We start from the raw sequence: 18,482 nt of genomic DNA on the forward strand, positions 1-18,482 counted from the left end.
CAATGTGTTTGCATCATTAGGGGAAGTTGGGGCAATGCCGGAGTAGGGGCAAAGCCGAAATTCGAGATATTTCGAAAACCGTAAGACATGGATGCCACCTGTCAGTGATGCTCTGAAGCTTAAGTGACTACAATTATCGCATGTTTGTTACGAGTCGTCATTCGGAATACTTCGACTGTGAGGGCGCCAAGAGCGTTTTCAAGGTACGTTTCCCTTGTACTACATGCGCCTTTGAAGCTGCATTTTTTACTCATTATGCTACCGTTTGTCTGGCCAATTCGGTCAAGTAATCTTTAGCATGTCTTTGCATAAGTGTGCTGCCTATTTGAAATTTATACAGCACGTTGAAAAGTTATGGGCCTGCAAATGAAAGAATGGCTGGCTGGGGTAATGCCGAAAACGTGCGATTACGCACGTGTTAAAAGCACGCTACGTGGACTTTACTGCTGTAGAATAGCAACGCGTATTTTTAGTCACACAAATTACACTTTCAACCGACACAACGGCCTGTTACCTATAAGGAACGATTTACCTGGCATTTTCTTATTATATCACACAATTATAACTTCCAGTGTGCACCGCGTCCTCAAGCTCTTGAAACGTGTGTCAGCTTTGATGAATTCTGGATAAAGTTTGAGATAAAATGGCAAAACATCAATGTCGGCATTCCCCGTAGATCATTTCTCCCATTTTCGGCTTTCCCCGCAGTCCGGGGCAACGCCGAAAAAGTCACTTCTTTGATATTTTTAGTTTGTGCGCTTAACGGTATGCGAATTCATCAAATGCGCCTGGTATGTTTGAAAGGCAAAAGACTGGCCTCTCGACTGACGCCAACAAGAATAGCGTATGTTGTCTACCTTGCGTGCTACGGGCGTCAGAAAAAAAGTCTTCGGCGTTCCCCCAACTTCCCCTACATTATCACTCATACCTGCATCGAACTGAATAGACGCCCTGGTGCAGGGCAGCTAATGCTCCCAAAAGTGCGCCTGACACCGTTAGCAGGCATTGCGCCATACACAGGTATGTATCTCGCACAATATCGTCCAATTCGCTGGGAAGTTCACACAGACAAGTGGCGGACAGAGCAAACTCCCGCCGGTAATGTGCCACAATGAGACATTTGTAGGCGCGCCGATAGCTGAGCCCCAAACCGCTTGATCCATAAACCACTCTCACTCACGGCCGTCCCGGTGCACTTCGCCGACGCCCGGCGGCTGCTCCGGTGCACGCTGCTGACGGCGGATACCGAGGTTTCATATACGGCGCGTCGGCCCGCCGCCCCGCCGAGTGTTCAGGTGCCTAGTGTCGGAGACACTTGAGCTCAAACATGAGGAGGATACTGCTCGTCGGTGAGTACGACTCAGGCATTGCCTTGTGTGGGCTATCTGGGGTAACATGAGATCGATTATGCAAGAACAAAGTTCAAAGATAGTGAAAATAAAGTATTCATTTTCCGTTATTTATTAATCACCAAGTTTACGAATATTTGAAGGCATTTAGTCCGCATTTCGGATAACATCTATCATATGTATATCACTCGCCGGTTCACGATGCGCTTTAGGTATAATTTACGGTTAATAGTTATCGACAGATCTTGGTTTAGGGAATTCGCGCGAGCAAAATCAGAACGGTGAATGCCTCTTTATGTAAATCGATCGATGAAAGAACCCGAAATTCATATGATTGGTTGCAATGCATTCGTCAGTTTTTGGAATAGCGAGTTTTGATAAACCGTAACACTTGATAAACCCCCGAAATCTTCGACTCCCATAACAATTATGATACTTAATTGGATAACACTAATGTTTACATTAGTGCGATGCACGTAAGATTGGACTATGTATATCGTATGCATTTATGCTCATCATATGTCCGACAAAACGGATGTGCATAAGGCACCAGTGGTTTTTGAATGGAGCATCAGCTGCAACTGTCATATTGATGTGTATTTTCTTTGCCATACGCTTGCCAGCGCTGTGAGAACGATTGCACCGTTGTTTGACGAGAATTCGTGAAAAAGTCGAATCTACGCGTAATCGTCGAACATTACGCGAATTTCGCGTATTGCAATAATGCTATAAGCTGTATATAGTGCCCTTTTTCCTGTCAAAATGTACACTTGTCAGTTGTCAGTATATACATTGATATGAAAATGAAATAAACGTAAAATATTCGAAAAATCGTCAAAATTACACGTATGCAACAAACCTATGCTGAATAAATTGCGGCTTTCTCCCAGTCGATATGAAGAAATTGATTTCAGGCAGGTTCTGCAAAATTATCCGGAAGCATAGTTTTTTTTTAATAGACAAACACAATTCTAATGAGAAGTGTTTTAAACCATAAGAGACAAACCTTCGGTTAAAGCTGGCGTCTGAGCTTAAAACAGTTCAACTGTTATGGTTCAGTTGTAACATTAGGAACATCTTTAACTGATTTCTGATTTGGTGACGCTTAGATTCAGTGATCCTGATTTAACCACAGGTTGTTTGAAAAGACAAACACTATTCGTTAGAATTGTGTTTTCACTATTGGAAAACAACCGGAGCAGTTTGTCACCGGGATATATTGTTGCAAGAACTTGACAGTTTACGGTAACAATTCGCATAAGATATGTATGTACATATTTCAAATATGCCAATGCATGCATGCACTCACCTGAATGTGAGTTTGGCGGTTTGATTCACTTGCCTACCACAATTATGTAAGTAAACAAAATTAGAAAAAAAAACATTGAAAGATGGAACCAAAAGTAACTCACGCGTTATCACTTTCCCGGTGCGGCTGTCTCAAACCATGCCTGAAACGTCTCTTCTCGGATGGAGGGAGCGGTGGCTTTACCGGGCACTTTATTGGTGTGAGACGCGGTGGAGCGGGAACAAGTCTCGGTTTGACGCCGGCGTCTCATATATCGCTAAGCAGAATCGACTTAACTACGAATTTAGTTTCGCATCAGCAATTTCTTTAATGGGTCAAAATGCACTTCACTGCCACTGGCACGAAAGTTTAAAAATTAACAACCTTACGAACCTGTCGTGACCGGATTCTGCTTGCGTGCTTACATCCGTAGCTTCTTAATTAATGAACCTCTAGATGAGAGCTGTAAGGTGTCGGTAGAGTTCGTTCACATATGCGCTGTTTCCGCATGTGACCCACGCATAACCTTAAAAATATTCGGTGTAGAAGAAAGTTGCCTATCTGCTCGTTTTTTATGCAATGAGGCGATGGCTTCGCAGCACCACTTCAAGTCAGTTCCCCCGCTAAGCCGATTTTCATAATGAGTTCTTAACCTTTGTTAGCCGATTGGGGACTTAAACAGAAGAAACTAGGAATGTTGGGGTGAACGCACTACTTATTCTAAGAACATGAACGAGCACCACTAGCCAAAAGTATGTTGTTATCACTTTAGGGTCAAAGCAGTCCGTTGACTTCAAATTTAGAACTTATAATAAAAATGCGTGAAGTATAGACACGGTACAAGTATATTAGGACAGACAAAGCCTTTGATTTGCTTGCTGGTATTGCTTCCTATCATGACAACTAGGCACCTAATGCCTATGCACGCGATCTGACAATTGTGTCGCCTGTGTTTCAGTCCTCTGCGCTCTGGCCGTGGCGCACGGCCAGAACCGCGGCTCGCGCCGCTTCACACCATCCCCATTCCTGGAGGGTCAGGACTGGGGGTTCGTACCGTCCAGCCGTACGACGCCTCAGCCGTGGTCCGGCCAGCCGGCCGCCTGGCCGCTCTCTGCTGGCCGACGTGGCACCAGCCGGCGACGCACCACGCCGCAGCCGCGACTCGGAGAGAATGACATCGACGACGGCTTCGGCGCCGTCTCGGCTGCCAAGGAGGAACAGGCACAGACTCCGAAGGCACCGGCGGCACCTAGACGCCAGCCTCAGAGGACACGCACCTCTGTCCGGCGACGCAGGCCCACTCGCGTCCAGGCGGCGGAGGTCACGGTGCCCGACGTGGCGAAGGTCCCCGAGGTGGCCGAGGCTGGCACTTCCACCACGGCCAGACCGGCCAGGCGTCGCACTACGTCGAGGGCGACCGAAACGACCACCCTGTCACTGCTGCGACAGCAGGTGGAGGAGCTGAAGAAACAGGCACAACAGCCGAAGAGGCGCTTTAGAGGCCGTCGTGTTAAGAAGATCAGAAGGATTATCCACCCCGGTGAAGATGAAGATAAAGACGAGGATGAGGATGAGGAGGATGAAGCGGCAAATGAGCTGCAGAAGTCCGAAACAGTGACCGAGAAGCCATCTGAGTCTACTGAAGCCTCACCTGAAGCGACAAGCACCACCACACTGAGTCCTATCATTCTGAGGCGGCAGAAGAAGATCTTCCGCCAGGGCAGTCCCCGCCGAGGCAGCGGCTCCAGGCGTCAGTTCGCCAGCAGGCGCCGTGTTGTAACCCCGGCCGCTCAACCCCCGACTGAGGCGACCACCCCCGACCCGACCACTGTCCCCACCGTGATCATCCAGACCAGCAGTCCGTTTGAGCCCTTCCCGCTGGATGACAATGAGGTGGACGATACCAAGACAGCAGACGACAAGGAGGTTAACAGTGAAGCAAGTCCCGGTACTGCGTTTACCAGAATTACCTCTACAGCGGGAGGAAAGTTATCTAACACTTCTTCGTCGTCATCTTCTTCTGCTTCAGTTTCGACGTCCGAGTCCGAAACTGCAGTCGCATCAAGCTCTCAGTCGTCTTCTGGCTCTAGCCTAAATGGTGACAGCTCTACAAACGAAGTAGAGTCATCATCAACAGAGAACGAAGTGCGTTCTGAAGGAGCGGTTGTGACCAAGACTGTTCGCAGGCCGATATCTCGCGGATCGGTCCGCGCCAGTTCCGCCTTCACCCGAACCCGCGGCAGCCAGGGCGTCTCGCGAGGATCTGGCCGAGGACGCGCACGAGGCTCTGGGCGTCAGAGAGTGTCTAGCAGCAGTGCCACGAGTAGCAGCAGCAGCACCTCTAGGCGCCAGTTCGCCCGACGCCGGCGTCCATCCGCCAGCGCGGCCGCCAACGCCATCACTACGAGCACTGCAGCTACTACCACGACCACTACCGCTGCCACAACCATCACCAACAACGACGCCACCACAACAGGCATCGATAGTCCGACTACCCAGCTAACGTATGGAAAAGATGGTCTAGCGTTCCCCAACAGTCTGGAAAGCTCTCCACCAGGACCAGGCCAGGTTGCGTTTAATTCTGGGTCTGTGACTGGCACGCCATTCCCGACGGTGTCGCCGGTGACCTCATTCGGTAGATTCCAGCCCGTAACGTCATCTAGCAGCTTCCGGTTCGGGTCAGGAGAGGCTACACGGTTCGGCGTCACCCCGCGGCCGGTATCGTCAACCACGTTTGCACCTGCATTCGGTCCAACGACCCCGGCTGTTCCCGCCCAGTTCTTCGATGGCAGTTTCGGAAACAGGAACTTTGGTCAGACTACACCCGTGACCACTACTGTGTTTGGCAACACCATCAGTGAGAACGACTTCCGTCCCACGCCCGCGTCAGAGCCGGTGACGTTCTTCTCCTCAGCGAACTCGCAGGGCGCAGGTTCGGGACGACCTGGCTTTGGAAGCTTCTCCTTTGGAGCCAACTCTGTCAGCAGTAGCAGCTTCGGCCGTACTCCTTCCTTCAACAGCGTCCCTGTCACTGCACGACCCACGTTCCGGACTACAACGGCGGAGCCTGATACTACCACATTCGGCTTCTCTAATGAAGGAAGATTCGGCTCCCAGTCAAGTGTCACCACAGGTGGCTTCAGACCCATTTCTTTCACCACACGCCACCCTGCACCGGCTTTCAACACCGACACCAACGTGCGTATCTCTTCCAACGGCGCCTTCAGTTTCGGTACTGGAGTGGCTAACCCTTCAGTCCCCGGTTCCGACTTCAGTCAGCGGGTCACCACACCGCGACCCGAGCTACCGACGGGCAGGCCGTTCACAAGCTCCTTCGGAGTTACACGCCCATCCTCTCAGGCGCGGGTGCCAGCTGTCCTCACTGAGGCGGCCCGCTTCTTTGGATTGCAGACGGGTCCGACAGTCCAGACCAACTTCGGGCCGGCCAGCTCGTCCGGAGGCTCGGTATCGACGTTCAGTCAGACTGTAGATCACCCGGCTCCCGCCTCCAGCTCCGGCAGCTTCTCGTTTGGCAGGGCAGTGACGGGCGCGAGCACGCTGGTCCAGTCTGTGGCCACCAGTCCGGCCCCGCCGGCCACCACCACCACCAGCCGGCCGGAGACGCTGCCGCCGGCCACCGAGTGGCCCCAGAGTTTCCCCTCTGTCACCGAGTGGCCGAAGAGCTTCGCCTCTGTCACCGAGTGGCCGCAGACCAGTCCTGCTGCCGAGCCGCCAACCAGCCACACATCTCTGAGCGGCGGACAAACCTTCTCCCACAGCCAACAGCAGGGCCCCGTCGGTAACAGCCTTCAGGAAAAATCCCGGGTCCCGCAAAAGCAGCCTTCCTCCAAAAAGTCCTCATCCTCCTCAACTTTCTCGTCATCCTCCTCCCAGAACAGTTTGGACTCGGGCCGTTCGGCAGGCTCTGGCCGCAGCTTCGGCTCCTCCTCGGGCACCAACACCTTCTTCCGCACCGGCGGTGTGAGAGGCTTCGAGTTCCAGCAGGAGGGCGGCGTCATCACACGCTCGTCACACCTGCGTGGCTTCGACACCCGGCTGCCGGCGTTCCACGAGAACGTGGTCATCAGCGACCCGGTGTTCAGCAGCAAGGACATCAAGCCTGGATTCACGTGAGTACACATCGATCATGGACGCACCAGTCCGTGTCGTTATAGCTGAACTTTGGTGATGGGTGGCTGGGACCTTTGGTGGTGGGCGGCTGATCATTTATCAAACTGGTTTGTTTTATTCATTACTAGTGTTAAGTGATTGTTTAACGGTTATTTTCGTCAACATGTTAGTTAGGTAATTATCATCGTAGACGTGGCTGCGCTCGTCTACTGCTGCTGAAAGTGACCGAATCTTGAGCCGCCACTAAGATACCACCTAAGTCCGTTTAGATTGTTCCATGGATTTATCGTAGATAGGTATTTGTAGGATTGGGTAAATGCTTAATTGTTTAGTCTCGTTGTGAAATCCCCATCCCTCAATATTACCTGTGTATGTTTCCGGAAACTATAGGAACTAAACAATGATTGGAATATGCAAGCCTCGTTCCGAATATTGACAAGATGATGCACAACGCTCACGTTGGTCCTAGCCTTGGCGGTTTTGGTAATGAAGTGGGATGTCAATTAAATCATTTATTATTAGCTTTATCGTCGTTCCGCTATCGAAACATTCTTTCTTACATTCAACGGATTCCTCCCTCCATATCAGCAGCCCATTACGTTCACCACAATAGTTTTCAGCACTCGGCACTGCGCGACCCTGTGCCTGCGAGGCGAGGACGGCATCCCAATTACCCCCACCGCAGGATTCATCGGTATTGTCATCGAGGCCTTCCAATCGGAACGGCTGGCTGAGGTCCAATGGAGCATACCCTGGGAGCGAGCTGGGGAATAAATGAACAGATGTAATGGCAAAATGAGAACATATCAAATCTCTGTTGCACAGATAACAGTAGTACTACTGTTATCTGTGTCTGTTGCTATTCTAGGCCAGAAAGGATACAGTGCATTATTTTCACTAAAATTTCCTTTTAAAAATTGATTGATGCTAGTTTTGTTTTATTTTCCACATTCGAGCAAATGTTAAACATATTGTTTTATAGACGGTTCCGACGTTCGAGTGAGTCATGGTCTGGCTGACCTCCCCTCTCGGCGGAAGCGCATGCACATGAGCTGCGCTGGTGGTCTGCCGGAGGGTCCCGCTGCGGTCCCTCTCGGCTGGCGCGGACCGAGGCCGCTTGTGATACCGGTCCTCGCGGAACAGTCCGAGGGAGGCTCCGGATGGTACGGCGGCCTTCAGAGCAGCCAGCCCCCGTCCCAGACGGGCCTGGGGAGCGGCGGAAACTGCCGAGAGGCCGCGTCTGACCGTCTGCCGTTTATCTCCGCCGCTCATGGAGCCGGCATCTCTGCCCGCCGGCGGACGCCAGGTGCGCGCTGGGGATGGCACCGGCGGCCCGACCTTGGTCTGACGGACCCGGTCGAGGAGGTCGGCTCGGTCTTGCCATGAGTGCTCTGGTCAGAAGGGAAGGAGGCGGACTGGCGCGGTGGAAGGCGAGGGCAGTTTTTACCTACCCTGTAAGACGGTCGGGACGGTCCATATGAGTCAGATCCGGTAAGGGCCCGGTCCGGTGAGCGGCGAGCCCAGTTGGGAGCTCTGTCGGTACCGGGGGGCAGGGGCAGTAGCTCAGACTCAGACCTGGTCGGACCGACACCAGCTCACCATTGGTGAAGGTCGCTGGGTCACAGGTCAGCCTGGACACAAGGGCGCCGCGGCCCGCGGCCCATCCGGTTCCGACTGGTGACGTCACCTTCCATATGACGTCACCAGGGGTGTGTCACGGCGTTACTGATGCCACCCTTCTCTCTCCTCGTGGGCGAAAAGGCCACGTCAGCGGCCCTGCGTCGTTTCCGCCCCTTCCACTTGCTAACACGGTGTGCTGACAGTCGCGAAGGGCTGCTTTCTTTCGCGCTGCGTTGTTCCTATTGCGTGCGTCGTCTCGGTTCTGACCACGAACATACATAATCCAAGTGAGATGCATGGTTGCTGTCACCTCTTAGCGTCGCAGACAATACCATCTGCAATGCATTTCACACTGACGCTCGTGGACAGCTTTGCATCAGACCTCTTAATTACGAGCGAAACCGGCGACGGAAGAGAAACAAACAAGTCAGCTGTTGCGGCATCGTCCTCGACACAGTGCACACCGCCCTGTCGCTCGCTGTCCCTCTCGCTGTCACCCGTTGACATGTCTTTCTCGAGCGTCGGACGGCGGCACGCGGCACGCGCGGTGCAGCTGCGGGGTCGCTCTGTGACGGCTGGGGACGGTTTCGCCGGCAGTTCGGTCCCGCTCGGGCGACGAACACTTTGTGGCAGAGTCCGTGTCACCACAGTGTGGTTAGGCGAGTTTCGCACGCCGTCATCTCCGACCGGCGGCGACGGGGTGTGAGTTGGTAACGTCACACTGGGTGCCGACCGCCAAACGCCGCGGCCGCGCCGTTTGCCCGCGGCGCGGTCTGCAAATCACCCGGAACGACTGGGGGCTGGTGGGAGTCGGTGTCATCGGCGGGTTTCTACCTCGCGGTAAAATGAGTCAGAAGACGTCAGCGCCTCAGTTGATATAAGCAAGATTTTAGCAGATGCTGAACTTTTCTGGTTATGTATTGCTTCCTAATAATTGGCCTTATTAACTTTCGACTGATAATGACGAATAATTAATTGATGATGATGATTATTGTTTTATTAATGTCAACGTTCACAAAAAGGTACGCATTAGTCGTAGGTACGAACTACACATGAAATCAACGCTGCTTGCACCGAATTCGTGGTTAACCTCCATGGAAGTTAAAGGCCTTTTATGCTTGGTGGCTGTAACACATAGGCGATCGAGTGCGCAACATTTACCAAGGTGAGCAAATAATAGTATTTGTTTCATCACTTTAAAAATCGTTGCTAACCTAGAACGGACTTTGTCTTCCCTTGTTGCCATACGTTATGTCTTGTGCAGAATTATAAGTGGGTAATGTTTAGTCTTGTAAAGGTAAATAATACGTTTCCAAAGAAACAGGCATTCGTGTGCACTCTAAGAGAACCGTTTCGGTATTTCATAACGCACCTCTACTCGACTGTTTATTTTCCCTAACACCATTAGTCCGTAAATGGCTGGCTGTCTGCGGATGCCCATTTATTAATGCCGGAGCTTCTTGAGGCCAGTAATTCGCTGCTGATTATACTTCTTTGATCGGCTGGCCAGCGAGCAAAGCCCACAGGCTGATTATGGAGGTGGTACGGACAGGTTGTCCTTTGCCGGATGTCGTAACATGACAAACGAAGGTCCCCAGGTGCGCGTCTTTGCCACTCTCCAAACGCAGCTCCATTCAACTTCAATTCCTGAACAAGCAATTTCATTAGTCTCACACAATGCATTAAGCTCTGTTTTATTGGTGCCTGTAACATAGTGTCACATTCAGCGCAAGAACCGCTAAAAAATACTTGCCGCATAATGCACCTATCTGCATATGGCGGGCGTGATTAAACGCGCTGGCGTCCGCGCTGCCCTGATCATTAGCCATGGCAGGCTGGCCACACTGCAGGGCCGGAGGGCAGATTTCGTCACTGGCGTGTCACACCGGCACCTGCACTGTGACACGCGGCAGACGTGGGAGCGTCACTACCCGTGACGGCCGGCCCATAACGGGCTGTGACGGCTGGCCTGACCTGACCCAGTGTCCAGGTCGGCCGCAGTCTGAGCATTTATATGATAATTTGCTTATTTTGTGGTTCATGACATTTAAAAAAAAAAACTTTTTAGAAATACTTTCTAGAACAATGCTTCGAAAAAAAATATTGATATCAATATGATCTTAATATCCATGTGTTTTTAGCCATATGAAAACATGACAGAGAAAACAAAGCATTCTGTTTAAATATATCTAAGGCTGTTTCTTTTATCATGCCCATGTTATGATGTGAATGTTTATTTGAGCGTGCGTTTTTTGCCAACATTGCCGGAAATTCTACCTTTCATATCTATGTGCAATTCCCCGCCATTGCCAAACTGGCCACCCCGACAGCGACGTCCGTGTGGGTGGACGGCTGCATAAGGGGCGCGGGTTGACACCGAGCCATGCCCACTGCCGACCTCTTCTTGCAGACAGCACTTTCACTGGCTCGCGCCGCTCCTATAGTCGCGAGACAACGGCCTGTATATCAGAACAGCGCCGAGCTATGACGGAGGCTCAGGAATTGGTGACGTGTGTCTGGGTGTGATCCTGTCTCCTAATTAAGAATGTGTGAGGACCCTTGGCGGCGTTATTTATCGATTGGTCAACCTGGGGCTGAATCTATCATTCGTGACCGTTAATTATCGTGACATCTGTAGTGCTTTCTTCAAGCAATCGGTCACGACTCAGGCCGGGGGTGATCGGTTGTCCGTCCGTCTCCGGTCTCGTGAGAAGGCTCCCATCAGCCCTGAGAGGTGGCCTTAAATGGTAATCGGCATTGTTGAGGACAGAACAAACGGTGCATCGATCAGTTATCGGTGTCCCGACTTTCCGAAGGCCCATCCTTATCTATGAAGACTGGTTCGAACAGTCCGCTCCAACAGTTGCCTCTCGAACATCTTATCGCCAAAGTAGCGGGTTGAAGTTATCTGCGTTGTCTAAAAAGGTGTGCCTCAATGCCCTCGGAAGCCGGGTTCCATGGGCTCTGTCAAAGGCTGAGTCATCTCCACCACTCCCACATGAATCGATTCACCGCCTTTAGCCCTTTGAGCGAATATGTGCATTCACGAGCCTGTGTGATGAAGAGAGCCACTCGACAGCGCACGCCGCACTCCTTACATATTTCACTGAGTAAAACCGCGGCACGCTATTCACATATCTCATCAGATAAATCCTGGGTCGTTGCTTGTCCTGAAGCTCCAGTCACTCGGCAGTAGCTGAATGCCGACACATTGTTCGTGAGGTCCCGGTCTTAGAGAGGGCTTGTCGCTGGAAGGCCCCTGCCGTGCGGTGGGGACTCTTCACGGCTGGATTTGACGGCACGAGCCTGTAGGTGGACACGCAGCCACTAATCTTACAGATAATGTGTAACCACAGAGTGGTGTCGAAACACAGTCGCTCACGTGCGTCAGTTTCCGTTTTGCGTTCGTCGGTATGGCGGCGGGGGGCAGTCGATTACCATGAGACTGGCATGCACATCGAACCACGCGGCACACTGGTTGCGTAACGCAGCCGGCGGAAACTGTAGAATTATACAAATCATGCTCCAAGATGAAATCACAGGTCAGATAAGACTTATTGCGTCTGGCGGCCACACGCTATGACGGCCTCTCTTCGCTCTTGCGTGCGGTAATTTAACACATTTGTCGGTTCCTGTTAGCCTAGTTTGTCATGAAAGCAGGTCAAAGCACAGCTATCGTTAAAGAGAATGAAAATCATGCAAGCTTTACTATAATTGCTGATTTTACCTTCTAGGACAGTCCCATTGTGAATATTCGTGCTCGCCTCTAGGCTAAAGACAAGCTGTTGCCCTTGGCTCTCTCACAGAACCCAGCCGAGCAGTGGCCTTCAGCCGAACCCTCCGTTCCACTGCCTGTTCCTTTATGGGACACGAACTCCCTCAGTGCGGTACCGTGATGCCGGTCGTGGATCCTGTGACGTCATAAGATCAAAATCTGACTGAGAAAGGAGGCGACTAATTGGTTTTACGGTATCTGGTGGGCTGTGCTCTCAGTTAATGGCCAAATCATGAATTCTATGAGCTGATTAATCTCTAATTTGCTGGTTGAAGTCATCGGCTTTAGCATAGTTGCCAATCTAGAATTTTGAAGATTGCACTTGCCATTTCAAACATCATATTTGTTCATACCTTGCATGATGCATGTTTTATAGAATAACTGTTTTGAACCTTGAAGTGAAGTTTAATTGAAATGAGAAATATCGTCAAGGAATGTGCCTGACTTTATATGAGAATACGATTTGAGCGAATATGGGATAAAATGCAATAATTCTTTTGACATTTCCACTTCTATAAATGACATTTCTCGCTTCTGTTTGGCGCGGTGTTCTCTACCTATTTATATAGCGGGGGATCAAATGCTTGTTCAATTTACTTCGTCTCGCCAACGAACAATAAATTCATGCTTGAGTACCAGACAAGTTTCGTCACAATCCTATTCCCAAATTTGACTACCAAATTGAGTTACAAAACACCTTCACACATATTGCAAGAGAAGCCCTTCCATTCAGCAGCCATCAGATTTGGTGCGTTCCATGCAAATCAGAGAAGAGGTTGGCTTTGCAGTGCAGCAGATGTATAAGACATGGCACAGGATCTGGCCGTCTGCCGGTGGAGGCGCGTTGTATCAGATAGCCCACACCATTCCACTGGCAGGGACAAGTCAAGAGGGACGAGACGGGATGGGACACAGTGCGACAGAGCCGGATGGCTCGGAAGGGACGGGCAGGGACGGGAGTGGACAGACGGAAAGGAGACTGCGATGCCGCATCACTGTCTATCTCTGACAGCGGCGCTGGGGGTCGCCCATTGCGACAGACACGTTATAGCATAGGGCTTGGCCGCCTGGGCCGGTTCCTGCTGTTGCTCAAGCCGGCTTTATACGAGTAGGGAAAGGGAAATGAATACAAATTGATGGTCAGTGAGTGTAAAGTGTCAAGATGCCCGCGCCGAGTCAGTGTTCCGCTGGGTAGTTGATGATGCCCACCGTCAGGCAGAGTTGCTAATCACTAGGCTCGAGAGCATCATCAGCCTCAGGCTATGAACGTTCGAACGCCGTAAAACGTGGTCTGTGTACATACAGGACGCGTGTCCTAGCGAACAGTGATGGTCATGAATGTAAGCTTTATTAGCGGGCGTTGACAGGTACTGACGTCCTTTCCAAAGAATATACCCGGCGCATCCGTCTTCGTTTCAGCATTCATTTGCCATCGCAGAGCGTGAATGGCTGCTCACTATGATAATAGCAGAGGTGTGCATCATCAACGTGAGATGTAAGGCCAGTGATGTGCCTCTTGCGCCATGATTCGGCTCGGGTACGGCGTCCATACACTGCCGTTCGGCAGTCCTCGGAATACCAATGGACAGGTATAATTATGATGAGACTTTAGCCATACGGGAGTGCACGAATTGCGTGTTTTATTAGCTGACGTAGATCAACACCCTGCCCAAAACTCATCACCGGCTTTGGAACTTTCTTCCCTTCTCCTTTCACTATATCTGTTGCCTAGCCCCCGCGTTATATATTAAATGTCGAACAAAAGTTTAGCCTCGACATAAACAAGATCTGTCCTCTAACTTTCCACACGACCGATAAGTTCAGCTCCTGTGGCACCCCATCACCGCACGGTCAACAATACCCCGTAGGTAGGCCCCCAAGTACCCCGTAATCCCGTGCGCACTCCTTAGTCCTCCCAGTCCCTGCACCTGCTGGCGGCATCTGGCTGACCCCGCCGCCCGTCTCCGTACTGCAGGTGTGAGGGCAGGCCGTACGGGTACTACGCCGACGAGGCCAACGACTGCAGCATCTTCCACATCTGCCAGCCCGTGGACGTCTCCAGCGTCAGCAAGTTCTACACTCGTTACAGGTATGTCAATGTGGGCAAAAATCTCACAAAATTCAGGCAAGCCGCAAAATTAATATGATAAGAAGACCTAGCCGGTATAGAAATGTGTCCATGTCCGACAACCGAGACAGAAATACGGACCAAAATATGGAAAAGAATCCAGCTGTGCACCTGACAAAGGAATGTGTATCTAAACCGCAACATTCTGGAATTCCTATTAGCTATGGCCCGTATTTTTCCGATGCTATGATATGTATATTCTGTGGAGGAGAAGCGATTGATGTCAATGTTTCCAACTTCCAAGCCCAAGACCTACAAACCAGCAAAAAAGCTAGTGGTTTTCTTGTAATTCGATTGAAATACCAGATGCCTAGCCCTTCCAGCAGATTTTGCATCCATCATGTCATCTCCCGGCATTACCATCTGCGATGTGCAAATAGGTAAATCACGCTGCAAGGACAGTAATGGCGTGGTGCGTCTGCCCAGCGGCGATTCCCACGCATAGGCCTGCTCACGTGTATAATTATGCGGTGCGCTATTGAGTACGCATCGAGCAAACGTCCAATTATCTCCCTTGCGCCGCCGGACTTTTCCTTTCACGTCGTACCGTTACAGCAAGATGATTTGTTTCACATGGAGTTGGCTCCTCACCTGCTGTTTTCACTCTTCATGGAGCATAACCGTGGCGGCAGCATGAAATACCCACTTGCGGTGGATATTCTTTCCCAGGGCTGACGGTCTTCCCTGCCGCCGCTCGCTGGCAGAGAGCGCTATTCTGCAGCGCTGTTGTCTGGCCAAACCACACCCCACCGAGCCGGCACAGATTCCACCGGAGGCAGCCACGCCCGGCTGAATTGTGTCGATTTGTGTTGCCTCACCGCGGCCACTGGGCCGACACGTCCGGTGCAGACTGGCGGTCAGCGGCCGGTCAGGGCTGACCGCTGAGACTGACCGGCCCCGGGGCGGCGGTCAGCGGCCGACCGCGGTCTGACCGGCTCCCGCGGCCTGACCTGACCCAGAGACAGCCCGGGTTCTCTGGGGATACCGACCCAGTGACCGCCCGAGGCCCAGTCACGGCCACGGTCGTTCGGCCCTGGGGGCTGACACGACACTGTACCTCGGCTCACGGTCAGGGTCACGCGGTGGGTCTCAGGGGCGGTCGGCCCGCCGTGCTGCGCACACACCCAAGCGGACGTCTGTGTTACGCCACTCGGCCGTCGTCGGCAGCGGCCCAGCCGGTGATTTTACGGCTCTGCAGTCGGACTAATACGCACGGCTCGGATCGGTGCGTTTGGTGGCTGACGCGGGCCGGCTGTCCCACCCAACTGGGTCAGAGCGGGAGCCGCCCCACTCCGGCCGCCGCCGGCAGCTACTGCAGCCATGGACCCGGCGGCTGAGGGTTCTGCAGATACGCTCTGGTCGGGCCACTGCTGCGTGGGCGGAACGCACCTATGACACTGGAGATTACGGGGGAGCGGCTCACTGCGCTCTCCGCTCCCCAGCAGTGCGTGACGTAATTCACAGAAACAGGCGCAGCTTTTGATTGAGATGGACATTGGGCGTTGACTGTGACGGCAGGAGCACGTCTGAATCAGCGAAGAATGTTCCAGAGAGACTGTCCACCTGGCATCCCTGTCAGCAGTCTGCAATGGATCACCATCGTAGGAGCCCGCCCGCGGCGTCTGGGACAGTCTCGGCGGCTGTCTCCCGCTCCCCGGTCACCACAGTGCATACGGAGCTGCCGTGTGGCTTGCGACAGAAGTGAGGGGGGTCTGTCGGGATGCTAACTCGGAGCCAACGTGCAACAGGGCTGATCACGATGCCGGCTGGGGGCGCGGTTCGCCGCGGCGCCGGGCCGCTCACTCGCGTGATGGGTCGTCCCTGCGGAACCGGTCTGCGCAGCCCGCCGAGATCCCTCCCCAGCCCCCGAGCCGTGCCCATAACAGGATGATCTCACGGCTGCGCAGAGGAACGTCAATCCGTCAGAGCGCGCAGCGCGGCGGGAAGCCAGAGGCTTCCGTTCGAGCTGTGTTACAACCATTGCTGTTCGGCAAGCTGCTCGCGGAGGACTGAAATGGGAGGGGCCTGCCAATTACCTCATTTGTTCCCAGACTGTAAATTGTTTTCCGGGTGTTTATCCCAGGTGTTTGACCTTTTTACGCCCAGGGTGGCACCGGGAGCTGACACCCACACCATCATAGCACAACCTTCGGAACGCCCCATGAATAGGTTTTGTTCGTCTAGAAACCGGATTTGTTATTGCGCTGATAGGTGTGGGCGAATCCAACAGAAGTTCCATTGTCAGTAGGCGAATAACCAGTATTGTCTTGGTGTGTGAAGGTGTTTCCGACCGTAAACAATAAACAACGTGGCACGTCTCAATGCATTCTGGAAATACTATCGCCCTGTGCCTGCATATTTGCTTCGAAAAAAAAATCAAGTCACATCACGAACGCCAAGCTAACATCTACATTCTACATAGATAGTATACGTGATCTGTGGGTACGGTCGGCAGTTTTACACAGGTTCGACTTCATTCTGTTATTCTCCTGAGAGTGTCAGCATTACAATTGTTTTGGCAGGTACTCGTCCACTGCAGCGCATATACGCGGTGTCGGACATCTAGCAGACATTTCCCCCCTAAAACACTGTGTGTGTGTGTAACGCTCTTTCTGTGTGTCCCGCAGCTTCTTCTGCGGCGCGGAGACCCGTTTCGACCAGTCCAAGCTCTCGTGTCTACACAAGGACGACGCCATGCCGTGCTCAGAGTCGGCCAGCTGGCTTTTCCGTAACGACGAGTTCGGAATTCAGGAGAAGCGCTCGAACGAGCAGAGGTTCAAGGATGAGGTGCAGGGCACGCCGGCCGTCGTCTGATGGCCCCACAGCGGTCATCTGAGGTCGCCGAGGGTCACAGGGATTCGCCCGAGATCGCCAGAGATCACCTGACGTCAACGGGGTCACCTCAGGTCACAGAGGTCACCGGAGGTGAACAGAGGTCACCAGGGGTCGTCACGCCACGCGACAGGACCATTAGGCGAACGGTGTGACGTGACTCACAGGCCCCGTGACCCGCGTGATGTGTGACGTGCTGGACTTATCGCATGTGACGTATGTGACGTATGGCTCACCGGTGCCGTCACATGTGTGACGTTTGACTCATCAGATGTGATGATAACACTGCCTGTCAGGGAGCGTGAACGGCAGAGGCAACACTGGCAAATAGCGCGTCCGTAAGCAGAGTCAGACGGGCAATATGATCCGCGTGACTGTGTTGGACTGATTGTGTGGGGACGGAGAGCGTCCGAGCACGAGCTCACACGGAGTGGGACAGGTGACTGTGTTGGACAGAGTGTGTGGTGACGGAGAGCGTCCGAGCACGAGCTCACACGGAATGGGACAGCCGTGACTGTGGTGCGCTTGGGTGCGCTACATGCCATGGACGCGAGTGGGATGTGATATTCGAGCGGTGTGCGTTGTAATGTGTGTGCTATTGAACCATGCATCGAGGAGGCAGATGAAACTATTATAGATGCAACGAGTGACGACTGTCGTGGAAGTCACAATTTTGGACCGGTTTTTCATTTTGTAATGGAATGGCTACAGTGAAGCTACATAAAGCTACACCTATAAATTTTGTTGACATATTGCAGGACGCTTCAAACCGTTGAAAATTAGACTTCCTGTAAAGTGACCTCGTACAGACAAAGCGTGTCCAATTGGTTCATGTCTTGGATGTGTGCTTCACTTGTAAGATCAAATGTAATATAATTGAATGCTTGCCCCAGAACCCACTCCGTTTTGCTGCAATGTGCGCGCTTCATGTGTATGCTGTCCGTATTGCGTAAACGTATGGATAATGGATATGGATGAGTGATCGCTCCGCATCAAGAGGCATGTTCAATAAATATAGCTGCATGAACCGTGTGTTTGCATTTTGATGACTGGCTTTGTCTTCTGAGCCTGATGGAGCAATGCAGGACGCCGCTTCACATTGCTGAACCTCTGACTACCGATTACAGAGGCACACAATTCACATACAAACTACGAAGTGTAGAGGTCATGAAACGCAAAGTGTTGTAACGTGAGTTCTTTATTCACAACCAAAGCCGCATAGCGTGAAACTTCCCAGAGCGCCAAACACCGATCGCTCCTGCAGCAACCGCACTCCGCGCGGGCCGGCGGCCGACTCCTCTCGAACCCCGCGTCTGCGCCGCCAGTGGCGTCGCCGGGCCCCCGGGCAGGGGGGAGCAA

General features: G+C 52.4%; 1 protein-coding gene across 1 annotated transcript; it reads left to right on the top strand.

The window, feature by feature from the left end:
- The first annotated feature begins 1,255 nt into the window (after positions 1-1,255).
- On the top strand, positions 1,256-18,150 carry LOC122386490 (mucin-5AC-like). The gene is made up of 4 exons (XM_043375733.1): positions 1,256-1,349; positions 3,596-6,767; positions 14,139-14,252; positions 16,919-18,150. The coding sequence occupies exons 1-4, from the start codon at positions 1,328-1,330 to the stop codon at positions 17,103-17,105; spliced, it is 3,495 nt and encodes a 1,164-aa protein (XP_043231668.1). The 5' UTR covers positions 1,256-1,327; the 3' UTR covers positions 17,106-18,150.
- Positions 18,151-18,482: the final 332 nt, after the last annotated feature.

The sequence above is a fragment of the Amphibalanus amphitrite genome, unplaced genomic scaffold, assembly GCF_019059575.1.
Source record: "Amphibalanus amphitrite isolate SeventyFive unplaced genomic scaffold, NRLGWU_Aamphi_draft 000253F_arrow, whole genome shotgun sequence".
Lineage (NCBI taxonomy): Eukaryota > Metazoa > Arthropoda > Thecostraca > Balanomorpha > Balanidae > Amphibalanus > Amphibalanus amphitrite.